General features: G+C 41.9%; 1 protein-coding gene across 2 annotated transcripts in view; it reads right to left on the bottom strand.

The window, feature by feature from the left end:
- The window catches only part of HDAC10 (histone deacetylase 10), a 98,200-nt gene that overhangs the window by 21,125 nt on the left and 62,603 nt on the right, over positions 1-14,472 (bottom strand). For both annotated transcript variants that reach the window (XR_012242841.1, XM_073619750.1), the window contains exons 12-14: positions 12,750-12,856; positions 10,463-10,530; positions 1,808-2,042 (exon numbers count right to left, since the gene is read on the bottom strand). Coding sequence is in view for 1 of the 2 variants with exons in the window: in XM_073619750.1 (XP_073475851.1) it covers positions 1,808-2,042; positions 10,463-10,530; positions 12,750-12,856 (410 nt within the window). In the remaining variant the exon portion in view is untranslated. The remainder of the gene's footprint in view (positions 1-1,807; positions 2,043-10,462; positions 10,531-12,749; positions 12,857-14,472) is intronic.

Genomic DNA, 14,472 nt, shown 5'->3' on the forward strand with positions numbered 1-14,472 from the left:
TTTTTTATTTACCACTTGCCTAGGTGAATGATATGCTTGCAGTGCCTCCTAGGATATGCACGTCACATATCACAGAAGACAGCCCTTCATTGACAAAGGGGGGCGGGGTATGCAGGCCTAGCAAGGTGTCATCGGGAGGCTCATTAGCTGAAACTGGAAGAGCTGGCAGCCTCCCAATGACGTCAAGAAGATGGTAGCATGTGACCAAGCATGGGCTGCTATGAGAAGGATCTTAGCAGGAAAATGCTGAATCCACTGGGTGTGTAAGTATCACAACATCAGGTAAGCAGGGATTAAAAACTAAGAGGGAGAAGAGGGGAAGGCTGAAGATCTGCTTTAAAGTAGGGATCGACCGATTATCAGTGCGGCCGATTATATAGGCCTATATTAACCTTTTTGGAATTATTGGTATCGATCACAAACATACCCGATATTACAAATATTGCTTCAAGGGGTTTTATATGCATGCATCACCCCGGTACCATTCTTTAAAGCGGATGGTTGGCTTTATTGTAAGAACAACTGATGCGGTTCAGCAGCTGCATGGCTGTTATTACAAGCAGTGAGAAAGGTCCCACTGGGAGGACCGAGTAAGCAGCGAGAGGGGTCCCACTGGGAGGCCCGAGTAAGCAGCGAGAGGGGTCACACCGGGAGGCCCGAGCAACCAGCTGGCACACCGGCCGGCTGGCCGAAGATCCGTAAAAAGCTGATGCTTTATTCGGGTCTCGGATCTAGTAACCCAGAAGCAATGCCAGTTTTTAAAAATAGGAAGTATTCAAAAACGCCGATCTTGACGTTTTGAATACTTTCAAGTGCAGAGGAGGGGTTTGGGGTCCCTCTATAAAGAGTACCTGTCAACTGCCTATTACTGTCACAAGTGATGTTTTCATGCCTTGTGACAGCAATAACAGTGATAAAAAAAAATGTAAAAGGACGGTGTAAAAATAAAATTTTTAAATGTACAGAATATCGTCAGAGAATATCAGCTATCAGCCTGAGAGGTGGCTGAAATATCAGTATTGTATCGGCACCAAAAAAACTTTATCGGTCGATCCCTACTTTAAAGTCCATTTAAAACTACATGTTGGCCATACTGTAGATGGGTAGTATTACTTTGTCAGTCAGTGTGCTGTACGAAAAAAAAGAACAGATTCCTCCACTGACACAAGTGAGGTGGATGAAGGAATTACCCTCCACTGAGACATTTTATTCTTGAGTCCCGCTGTCAGAATACTTGGACTGAAAGCAGAACACTCTTAAAAGAAGGTAATCAAAGGACTGACTTCTGTGAGGCAACACCCTGATCAAAATTCGTTCAGTTCAGCAGGGAATTCCAATGCCTCTATGGCCACTGTAAAACTACCTTGTCCACAGGGTGACAACACTGCTATGCAATTTCACTGCAGAATGAACAGCATTGTCACCATAGTAAAGGAAGTGGAAAAATAATAATTAATCTACTGGCAGAATTATTAGGATATAAAACCATGTTATGGGGGGGGGGGGGCTCAGAATAATAAATACCCATTTAATGCCATTTACACACTGTATGATATGTCCTTTTTGACTTTGCCTATAGTTCCACTTTAAGCAATAATAGCCTACATAGAGAAACTGTAATGCATGAAATCTTCATGTATACTATGGTCTGAAATATGCCCACTACAGTGACTGCACACTAGTAGCATGCATATTGCCTAATTAATCTAAACTATACTATAAAGATAGGCTTATGAAAATCCATGTAAATCCTTTAATCATATCAGGTACATTCTAAATACTATGTGAAATATCTTATAATAGCTACCTTATTGCAGCCTTTACTTGGTCACTGGTAGCTGTGCTCTCTTCCACCTGCACATTAGTAACCAGTCTAGAAGTGTCTGCTCTGGAAGATAGTATGCAGGTTGTGGACTGAGGCACAACATGCAAGATTTTCTTCATATGATTTTCAAGAAATTCATCAATGGTGGAAGCATCTGTATGTTGGGGACTGGCTGTAGACAAGCCCTTAGTACTTGGCTCCTGTATCAACCTAGTTTCTGTCATAATGAAACACAATACAGACAAATAAAACATACATATTAAAGTCATACAAGGTAAAAGTAGAAGTGTGAAATAACACAAATCTAAATATAATTTGGGTAACTGCTTACTTCAATCCACCACCATAATGAAACCTAATAATTGTGACATGCATGGCAAAACATCAATTAAATTTAAACTATACCTTTACACTTTAAACTATACCATAATCACTGCCTGTTTGTCTATACACGATATTCTATTAGTCAATAACATCCAGAAAGTTTACAGGATAGTGAAAATGTAAGAATCTATACTATTTAGGATTGTGGGGCAACAGTAATGGTTAGACATACAGGGTGACCCTGTCTTACCTGTCCATGTCTCTGGTCCTATACAGAGTCCAGACTGCATATGGAGGTGTCTTCAGGGTCTGGGTTCCATAGGGATGGACCACAGCCCTGAACCTGTACTGCACCCTGAGGCCAACAAGTGCCGAGGTGAGCACCCACACAGGGTCGAGAGCTGAAGCAACATTTCAGACTGTGCCCATGATCCAATCTGGATGCACTCCTATTGTTCCAGAAGAAAAAAAAGTGGGGAGTTGGACTGAAAAGTTGATTGAAGATTTCAAAGAGAAAATAATAAACTAGTAGAGCTACACTGCCGGGTTCCCCTATTCGCAATGGCGGCGGCATACACCCGACAGCTGATGGAAACATCTGCGGTGGCGACATCGCTGAACTCCAGGACAGGTAAGTGTCCTATTAAAAGCCAGCAGCTGCAGTATGTGTAGCTGCTGGCTTTTAATTTTTGCAGCGGTGGGCGGAACACCGCTTTAAGCTAAAAGTGATTTCTCAATAAGAGAGATGAGGTCCATCAACTTAAAACACTAGCAAAAAAGTAGGGTAGGGTTATAATGGGATGCCCAGAGGGCATAACCTTAAATGCTTGCCAGTGTCTAATCACCTCAAGGTACCAGCCTATAACCCACTGTCGCCTCTATCCTGTACTGTAAGATTAAGATATACTGTATTTTTTCTTTCACATCCATTGAAGGACACAAAGACTTTACCTTTGGGATGTAGAAAGCAATTCAAATGAGGAGTGGGAAACCCATCAAACAATCGCTAACATGCCCAAGAAAAAGCAACAAGAAAAACTGGAGACTGTCTGAAGCTCAAAGACCCCCCTGAAGTACCTTAAGCTGGCCATACATGGATCAAAATTCAGCTGATTTGTCAGGGACCAGCCCAATTTAAATCCATGTGTGGGCTAGCTGGTTGTACACTAGTCAATCAACTTGTGTACAACCATCCTGTGGGTTTTTCCCGAACAATCAGTGGCGCCGGCTGTAGCTGGCAACACTGATCATTGTATTCTGCCGGCAAGGAAGACTACCCTCTGGCAGAATACAATAGCTCTGCGGGAAGGATTTGACGTGAATGGGGAAAATCAGCTAAATTTGTTTTTCATTTTTTTGATAGGCAGAAACTACCTTGGGCATGAAGGAAGTCCTGGGACTCCGCACCACCTTGTCCCTATGCAAAACTAGAAATAGGGCCACCAGTAGTTCAGACACTCAGAGGTGATGACTACAAGGAAAACAACCCTGTCAGTGAGAGCAGAGAGAGCGAGGTTTCAGATGGGTTCAACTGGTGTTTTTTTGGGAGACCCCCTTCACAAAAGGTCTTGAACAGAGTGAGAGAGAGGCCAATGTCCCCGAAACAGAATAGAACGGGCAGGAACCTGACTCTTCATAGTGCTGAGAGTCAAGCACTGGTCCAGATCCAGCTGCAGAAAGGAGAGGATACATGCCACAGTGAAATTCCTGGGGTGAAAGCCCAGACATTCAAACAAAGTGACGTATACCCTCCATGCACGATGAAAGACCTTGAGAGAAGTAGACTTCCTAGCTTTTAGTATTATGGAATTTAAAAGACTTGGTAATGCCCTTGTCCCTGAGAACCTGGGTTCAACAGCAATTAAAGCTAGCAACCAAGAAGCAGGTTGGCAAAATCAGTCCTTGGCATAAAAGATCCCGACAATCCGGCACAACCCACAAAGTGTCTGCCAGAGGTTTTTTCCAGGTGAGCATACCACATTCACCTGGGCTAGTCCACAGCAATGAAGCCATCTGCGAAGCAGACAAGGAAAATGTTTCAGGAGAGGACAGGCAGAGAAGGGAGTACTAATCTCATGGATCCCTGTACCTGGAGACAAACCAATTTAGTTTATTGTTCAACCACGAGGCCAGAAAGTACACATCTGGTGTCCCACACCACAAGATCCAGGACTCAGATCCTGGAACACCTCCAGGTACAAGGAAGTCTGCCTGCCAATTATCTACGCCTAGAATGTACAAGGTTGACAAGGTTAAAACACGAAGTTCTGCACAGGACAGAATCCGATCTCGTTCCACAGTAAGACTTCTGGTTCCTTTGTGCTGACTGGCGTATACAGCTGCCGTGGCATTGTCCAACTGGGTCCGTTTAGGATGTCCTGCCAGCAAGATGTCCTAATACTGCACAGACAGCCAATACCTCAAAGTTCCAGGATGTTGAGAGCGAGAGTAGACTGCAGCAACAGGGTGCCCAGTACTCTTCACCAGCTTGACAGGCTAGAATACGTTGTTAGGATAATCCAAAAACGGGTAGGAAGGACTTCCAAACTGAGCTGGGATTCCTGAGCCACCAAGCGAGGGACCACCTGGTCCTCGGTGATACATGAATCGGCCTTTCCAGAGACCAGATCAACATGTTACATTGTAAAGGCCTGAAGTGAAATTAGAACGACCTCCAATCAGACCCTCATGTAAAAGCAGAGGGTCGGACGATTTCTGGAATGGAGAGTTTGAATCTGAGACCTGAAGTTTCTCTTATAAAAGAAACACCAATTCTAGCCTGAGCTGTAATAAGGAATAGACACAGATACTCCAAATTATGAGTTGGTTCCAACAACAATTTCTAAAGGTCCGACTCAAACCAAATCACTGTAACTTCTGGGAGTCAAGGTCATGTTGTCTGACAGAGCACGCAACAAGTATGCCCTCAAAGGAGGTCTTTTAACTATCCCACATTAGAGATGCCATGAAAGTGCAGCAGGGCTAGCACTGGGGCCAGCACCTTGGTGAATACCCATGGTGCAATGAGAGGTTAAAGGGCAGGGCCAAAATTATTGGTGTAGAAGCCCAAAAGCAATGTGTAGGAATAGCTCCTTTGGGCTTGAAAATGGTGAACAGTTTGGAGTAAAACCTCTGGAACCATACAGCCTCTGGAACTGGGGTAATGACACCTTGATTCAGAAAATCCACAAGGGTTTATTGGAGATTTGCTAATCTGTGTGGGGGCACAGGAAGGTTGGAGATGAGAAACCGAGGAGAGGGTAGGAAGCAAAACTTTAGTTTGTAGTCCTGGAATACCACCTCCTGTTCCCAGGCATCTGAGATGCAAGCTGTCCAAGCATATGTAGAAGTTATTAAATGTTCCCCACTGTGAAAAGTGGGGGTGCAACTTCAGAGGGGTTCAAAGCAAGGCTTGTCCAAGGATTTGGCAGATAGTGAGTGCCAAGACATGCTAGTGGACAGAAAGCCATCTCGGGAGTGTCTACATAGTGGTCAAGGTGATGAAGAAAAACAAAGGGGCATTTCTTAAGAGAGCGAGAAGACTTTGCAGTCTGTTCTTAAGGCTTCTTCCTCTGAGGAAGATGGGTGTTCTTGCCACCATTAACATCCGTGATGTTGTCAAGAGCTGGTCTGAACAGACTGTCCCTCAAAGGACATGCAGATCAAATGCTTTTTATACACAAGGGTTTCTGTAGTCCAGCACTTTAGTCAAAAGTGCCCTACACATATGTACTGGCTTGAAACACAAATACAAGAAAGGAGAATTACAGAAAGGAGGCTTCCAGCAAACTATCATAGCTAAAATCTAACGCTATAGCCACCTACTTCACATATTCGGAGAAAGGAATTGCCCACAGTGGTGGTTAGATCTCATTTAAGGCATTTTGACCAGCCAGACATAGTTTGAAAAAGAAGGGTTACAGCCAGAATCCGATAAAGGGGAGGACCAACCAGTGATAACAAATCTCTGTTAACGGCTTGCTGGGTTTTGGTCCTTTAAGAAGTGTGCATCCTCTCCTGGAATAGTAAGCACCTTGTTAAGGCAGGACAGTGCCATATAGGCAGTGAGAATAGATCATATCCTCACCAAAAGGATTCAAGGCTAGGATGCAACAGCTTATTAGGATGTTTCCATAGAGAAAACTTAAAAAAAACTATATAAGCTATAATGCAAAGCCTTTGCAGGCTTAGGAGTTTTAAACCACCCAAGACTGGAAACAGTACTGGTAGAAGCAACGGCTGTTTCTATAATGTCAAAGTGGTGTTCACCCCATTAATTAGAGCTGAAATAGTTTGGATTACTCTCAAAGTAGTAGCAGTAGACTGACACCTCAGGGTGAGCTCACCAGTCCAGGACAGATTCTCTGCGTACGATGGCTAGGAAGCCCCTAAAGGCCACAGGCAAGTCAGAAATAGAAACTGTGGGAGAGGGTGCAGGAGCACACTTGTGGACTCTTTTCAGCAAGAAACTGGGTAGGAGCACACTTGTGGACTCTTTTCAGCAAGAAACTGGGGGGGGGGGGTTTAACTCCCGCTAACGGCCGAAAAGGGATTAAACGCGCTCCCGCAAAGTGCCGCTGTAGCGTCGCTTTGCCAGCGCTGCCCATCAATTTCAATAGGCAGGGGCGCTGTAGGAGCGGTGTATACACCGCTCCTATAGCGCCTCAAAGATGCGGCTTGCAGAACTTTTTTTGGCTTCCTGCTAGCGCACCGCTCCAGTGTGAAAGCACTCTGGCTTTCACACTGGAGTGAGAGGAGAGGCTCTTTACAGGCACTATGCAGGCGCTATTTTTAGCACTATAGCGCCTGTAAAGCTCCTCAGTGTGAAAGTAGCCTAACAGTAGGCAAACTACAAGCATCTCTGGAGTGAGCTGGGGGCACCTGGTACAATGGGATTTGTCCCCTGGTGTCTGAATCAGACATGTTAAGACAGTGTGATCGTAAGGCTTGGGGGGGAAGAGGCAGGGCCAATCTCAAAGAGTTTGTAGCGGATAAGGATGGGATGGCTGGAAGTGATCAGAGTTACTGTAGGCAGCCAGCAGGAACTAATCAAAGATCAGAGTTCCATGCAGCTCAATGCAAGCAGCAGCAACAGCAGGGAGATGCTGCTTCACCGCTGTATGGCTGGAAAGAGAGTGCTTGTGCATGCAACACTTCACCCAACGGATGATGTCAGCACTCAGTGCCACAGCATTAACCTCTTCCATGGCAAAACTGTCAGAAACATGGAATAATGGTGACCAGCAACCTAAGCAAAAGAGGTAGCTCCCAGTGCTCAGCCTGGCTGGCTTACTCACTAAATGAATCTTTAGAGACAGGGCAAGCGCTAAGGCAATACCAGTGGCTCTGGACCTGGAAAGAATTGCACTGCTAACTTCAGCAAAATGGAGTGTGGAAAGTGCCCTACGCAGAACCCAGTGCCCAACTTTCACTTTCAGGCTATTCCTGCAATGCTTAGTCTGGCAGGGTCTTCACATGGTACACCAAAAGCCAGGGTGAAGATGACTGTGCCAAACAGGAACAAAGCTCCAGCAGCAATGTAGAGAACACTACAGGGGTGGTTTACGCAATTAAATGCCCATGCAACCTATTATACGTAGGCAGAACTAAGAGAGCGTTTAAGGTAAGAATGGAAGAACACGTGAGAAATATCCGCCACAATTTTGATAAACATTATTTATCAATCCACTTCAGGGATAAACACAATAAAAATCCAGAAGGGATGCAATTTTGGGGTATTGAGGCCCCCCAAAAGCCACTGGAGGGGTTCCAATTAAGCAAGAGAGATTAGTAAGAGGGAATCGTGGTGGATACACCAATTAGGTTCCCTTGCGCCAGGGGACTAAATAAGGAGTTTGACTTAAAATGTTTTCTTAGTAATTATTTATTATAGGTTTTGTGGGTGGTCATCTTTGTGGGTTAGTTAGGCCCCCATAGAGCTACGATGACTCAACTAAGGGAGTTAAGTTATTACAATACTATAGTTATGGGATATATAGAGATGTAGCTCTTTTGAGGTAAACCTCATACCTCTATGGTTTTGCGCATACAATTGTTGCTACTATATATGGTGGATCCAAATATATTATCTACAAATTATATTTTAATATATAATTTTATTTAGTTAATTTTGGTCCCAGTATGTATAAATATGTGAAACTATTCATGAATTCATGTTTGCTATTAGAACATACTTTCATTTGGATAGCATATGTGTTTAACCATGTGTCACATTTAGGATTTTTAATGAATTGGCATTTGATTCGCATATTTGTATGTTACCATTCATTATTTTTTTAAGATTTATTTGTTTAGTAAATGGTGGTTTTATAGCTGGGATGAGGTAGTAGGTCCGCTCCACAGCATCGTCCTGAGATTGATTGTTATTATAGTAATGCGGCATATTTCCTTTTGTTATATACATTGCATTTGTGGGACCATGGCAAGATGGAGTAGGTATTAGATCCATGTTGCTGGGTGATGGTCCGTATGTTATCTAGCTGTGGATATCAGTGCAGCTATCTGATTACATCAAGCCTATGGGTGATAGATTTCCTTAGGCTACAAGAAAATGGCAGACGGACGATTATTTAACAGACAGACTAACCGTCCAATCAACATCCCTCTGAGGAAGATACATCATTTCCCTGTATCGACACGCGTTGGGGAGGGGACAGGACGGTATAGGAGACAGCAGGTCTGTCTCACAGTGGAGGAACCTACGACCTCAACACGTTCCCAGTTTTTTAGGCTTTGAATAGAGTGGTGCACTGACGCACCAGACCCATGTGAGTACCCTGCATTGGGGCTGTTTTGAATAATAAATTTGTGATTTAAAAATGATATCACACTATCAAACCTTCTTTCCTACTTTTTATATATGAGGAAACAGCATTATTGAGCATCCCAAGATCCCTCAGTTATCATAGAATCCAGAGGTGATTCATATGCGTGTTTTGACCGTGCTTAAATGTGAGGTCACACGCTCAGAGGTGAGCGGCTGTTACCTAAGGGGGGAGCACCAGAGTGTGGACACTTCAACACATTTTGATCACTTCAATCAATGGATTCATTTATTTGTGTTTGACTTTATGGACTTTATATTTATGTTGCACTGATCCATGTGATGTATGGTCAGTGCATCACAGTTTGTTGCACTATAGCACTTTATTTTCACTTTTCGTCACTTACTTATTCAGCATTTACTCTAATAAACTTGTTTTTGTCTATCTCTATTATGTCAGTTTGACTTGTGAGATTTTGAAAGGAATTATTTTACATATCACAGGAATATATCACTTTATTATTTTATTATTTAAGCAGTGTTATGAATTTGATGTATGTGATTCTGCATGTGAGTAAGATATACAATATAGTATCATATAGCACTATTGACACTTTATTCAATCACAGCTGCTATAGCAGTATAATATGTAGATAGTGCGGCACCATTTTTTGATTTTTATGCACACACACGGCTAGATGGAACGTGACTGCCAGCAGCTGTCCATATAATTTTTACTCTCAGTAGGTAGCTCCCAAGACTTTCTAATTTTAAGCGATGTAGAGAACAGTCTGGATGATACATCTTCAATGCAGCAAAAAAAGACATCCAATCTCCTAGGAAACTAGCAAAAAAATTGAGACAGGATGATATTAAGAGGGGTTATCTAATTTGTCAGTGTCCAAACCTCCTGTAAGCAGCAGTATACACTACTGCAGCTTAAAGCCTTCCATTGTCCCTTAATGGATAAGAAAGAAATCAGGCTACTGTCATAAAAGTAGTGTTATTCTCTTCCCTTACATGATTCTACATTTTAAAAGAAAATGTATAGCAGTTTTAAATGCATTTCTGCAGTATTAAAGCAGAACTTGTGATATTAATGCAAGGTGGGCTTAATCAGCTCAAGTTAAAGAAAGGAGACACAATTTTTGCTGTGCTCTCAATTTAAAAAATCTGTAAATGATGAACATGTTATGTCATGGGTGCACCCTGTGTTAAATGTAGACACATTTTTATATTATATATTTATAGGACATTTTTATATTTGTAGAGAAGTATATATAAAAATTGGAAAAAAATGTAAACTATTACTACTTCTTCTGCAAGTCAGTGATGTTTTTATCTGTTTAGCTGCCAAACAGGGTTTCTTTAATAAATGGCAAAATGATGCCTTCTGAGTCCATTAATCATAGGAACAATGACTTTAACTGTCGGAAATCTACTAAATCGTTTCAATTTAAAAAAACAATCAAATGCAGATATTTTCATTAACAACAATACAGTGTGCAACAGAAAAAATGCTAATATACCATCATGCAATAAACTCTTCCAGTATGGAGCATGCGCATGTCTTGCATTCTGTATGGACTCTAATGCACTACAAAAAAAAAAAAAAAGAAGAGGATTATTTTGTTATGAGTCAAAGTATAATACAGACTACTCTAGGAGATAAGGGATCAATTTCTGTAATTTATGTAGCTAGAGAGGATGCTTAATCTATGAAAAAGTCTGATGGAAGGCTCTAGTTAAAGATGAACACAAAGATAATATAATATAAGATAATATAAAAAAAACAATCATGCACGTACGTGTACATTAAAAATCCTTATAGGGGATTTAAAAAAAAAAAAAGCAACTAGTATATGTACCTGAATTTCACTTAATTAGCCTCTTAAAATCCCCTGCTCAGGCTGGAGAAGGAGAGGCCACTCAAAGAGCCAATCAATCAGTTGTATTGCCATGATCATGTGTTAACATGACAGTAGGAGAAAGCAGAGTGACAGAGAGAAACTCATTAGTCTGCTGCTTCTCCTTCACTCTACATTTAGAGGCTTGAGGCAGGAACAAATCTAGTTGAGTTGCTTGAGCTGAGAAGTCAGGTCTTCATGATGGCTGTGCTTTTTTATCAGGGCTAAGTACGGTAAATCTCAGAATATAAGTTAACTCTGTGTGCACCATATGCCTCTGCAAATCGAAGTATTACCATATATAGGAACAGTGACACAATCACTGTGCTGTGCATAACCTGTGCCTCTGTAGACCTAAGGAAGGGACCCAGCAGGCCCAACCACTACAGACTGCCTGCAGAAGACTACAGGAGGGTGGCAGATACAGTGGTGAAAAATATTTGATCCACTGCACTTTTTCCCACTTACAAAGAAATGAAGGGACTATAATTGTTGTCATAGGTGTATTTTAAATGATAAGAGACAGAATATAAAGCAAAAATCCAGAAAAAAACACATGATACAAATGTTATAAATTTAGTTGCAGTTCAGTGAGTAAAATAAGCATTTGATCGTCTGCCAACCAACAATAATTCTGGCTCCCACAAACTGGTTACAGTATGTGCTCATGTGGTACACAGATTAGTCCTGTCAATTTAAGGTGCTTCCAACGACAACTTGTTATGTGTATAAAAGACACCTCTCCACAGAATCTTTCTTCTATTCAAATCTCCCCATCATGGGCAAGACCAAAGAGCTGTCAAAGGGACAAGATTGTAGACCTGCACAAGGCTGGAATGGGCTATAAGACCATCAGCAAGAAGCTTGGTGAGAAGGAGACAACTGTTGGATCGATTATTCGCAACTGAAAGAACAACAAAATAACCATCAATCACCCTCAGTCTGGAGTTCCATGCAAGATTTTGCCTCATGGGGTAAAGATGATCATAAGGAAGAAAGTATAAATAATTCTGCGCTTCTCAGAAAGGACTTCATTGTCCTTATATTGAACTCTTAAGTTTTTTGTTTTTTTAGCGCTACACATATTTTTGTTTTAAAGATGATCATAAGAAAAGTGAGGGATCAGCCCAGAACTACATGGGAGGAGCTTGTGAATGATCTCATGGCAGTTGGGACCACGGTCACCAAACAAACCATTGGTAACAAATCCTGCAGTGCCCGCAAGGTCCCCCTCCTCAAGAAGGCACTTGTACAGGCCCGTCTGATGTTTGCCAATGAACATATAAAATGATTCAGTGAAGGATTAGGAAAAAGTGCTGTGGTCAGAAGAGACCAAAATTGAGCTCTTTGGTATTAACTTGACTTGCCGTGTTGGGAGGAAGAAAAATTCTGACCCTAAGAACACCATCCCTACAGTCAAACATGGAGGAGGAAACATTATGCTTTGGGGATGTTTCTCGGCTAAAGGTACAGCCCGACTTTGCCACATTGAAGGACCAATGTATTGTACCAATGTATGTGTACGCGAGCATGTGAAGAGTTAGAAAGAGTTAATGCACTGAAACATTAAATGCCTGAGAAACAAAGTGTCCTTCTGCTGTACTTTCACACATAGCATAATTAACCACAGGCCAAAGGAGCAGCCCGGGCGGGCTGCCCACCAATATCCTGTGACGCATGTCGCTACTTGCTAGTTTGAACTATATGTCTAAAATGTCATACTATATACATGTACTGTAGATGCTTTTGGCTGTGGAAACGGGTCAGCATATGTTACTCGCTTAACCAGTCAGTGGTGAAAGTTATGGCTGATCGGTGTATACCATACATTTTCCTGCAGAATTCCATACATTCTCTAACAGTGACAACATAATATGATAAGGGGAAATTCATTGATAAGCAAGCTTACCTGAAACATGGCACCATTTCTCCTGATAACCTTGGCAAAGGATCTCCAAGCAATGTTCTTACAGTCATAGAGACAGATTCTGACAGGGATCCCAGGTGATATCCACCCTGTAAAAAGACAAAAGATTATGTGAAATTCAACATAAACGATTGTCACATTTAAATAAACAGCCAAGTTTAGCGATATTGATGCCATCAGGATTGTCGGTGATTTTCCATCAATCATGGTGTTTTGACACAAAAGTCTTTTTGACTTGAAAGGTATATGCCCCTTCAAGTCCAACCTTTCTGGTAAGCCTTCAACTAATTGGTGGCAGTTTCTTCACAAGATTTCTTCACCTATTGACCTGCATTGATGTCTACTGGTTTACATCTACTTACGGACAGTGTTCCCAATCTTTATTTATTCATTTTTTGTTAGTTATCACGTGGTGGACATTTTCACTATTGCCATTTCTATGTATTTATATATTTTTTTATTTAAGAGCTGCATAATTTTTTCCTTTTGTTCAAGTGCTGCTTGTCTTCAGCTATGCTGGCTGCTTAATCATTTTACACAGCGCGGTTTATCTTGTAACACTTGTCTTTCAGAACTACCCAGGGATTGGATTAGATTGGGTAGGGGGTTTGGGAGGCACCTCTGGGTGCTTGTACTTTATGCTTGCAGCAGTTTTTAGATTGCAATGACAGATACTTTTGCATTTTATAAACTGCATGGTAGATTCACTTTATAGTTTACTTTATAGTACAATTTTTGTAAAACTAACAATGAGTGCCTTGTATTTGCTCCACTTTGTTCTGTTAAATGTTCCCTAAAAGTACTTTGCTATAACGCTTTGTTAATTTTGCAGGAATCCAGTGCTATCCTGTGTACACTGTTATCAGTTAAACTGCTCCCAGCTATCTCGGACAACTACAAAACCACGTCTCTCTATGTTATGGGCAACAGAGGGGCAGTATTGCTTAGTAATAGCTGGTTTCTGTGGTCCTAATACAGAAGGGTTAGTGAGTGTTACCATCCTAAAGCCAGTTACACATGGGTCAAATGTCTGGAGACAATGGCTGATTCAAAGACAAAAATGGCTGTCATTCGGCCCGTGTGTCGGTCCGACGGGCTGGCTTCTGTCGGATGTGCATGCTGGAAAACCAGCAGCCGAGGAGATAGCTAAACTAACCTCGCATGGTTAGTACAGCGGACAGTTTTTTTTTTCGTTCAACCCGCGGGGTTGAGCGAAGAAACACTAATGCCGCGTACACACAGATGTCCGATGTGAGCTTGTTGTCGGAAATTCCGACCGTGTGTAGGCTCCATCGGACATTTTTTGATGGAATTTCCAACAAAAAAAAATTTGAGAGCTGGTTGTCAAATTTTCCGACAACAAAATCCGGTGTCGTAAATTCCGACTGTGTGTACACAATTCCGACGCACAAAATTCCACGCATGCTCGGAAACAAGCAGAAGAGCTGCACTGGCTATTGAACTTCATTTTTCTAGGCTCGTCGTACGTGTTGTACGTCACCGCGTTCTTGAAGCTCAGCATTTCCGACAACATTTGTGCGACCGTGTGTATGCAAGACAAGTTTGAGCCAACATCCGTTGGAAATAAATCCAGGATTTTGTTGTCGGGAATGTCTGATCGTCTGTACACGGCATAAGTGTGTACCTGGCTTAAGTCTGGAAGTGTATTACTAATAGAATCACCAGATTAAAAAAAAAAAAAAAG

The sequence above is a fragment of the Aquarana catesbeiana genome, linkage group LG03, assembly GCF_042186555.1.
Source record: "Aquarana catesbeiana isolate 2022-GZ linkage group LG03, ASM4218655v1, whole genome shotgun sequence".
In the NCBI taxonomy this organism is placed as follows: domain Eukaryota; kingdom Metazoa; phylum Chordata; class Amphibia; order Anura; family Ranidae; genus Aquarana; species Aquarana catesbeiana.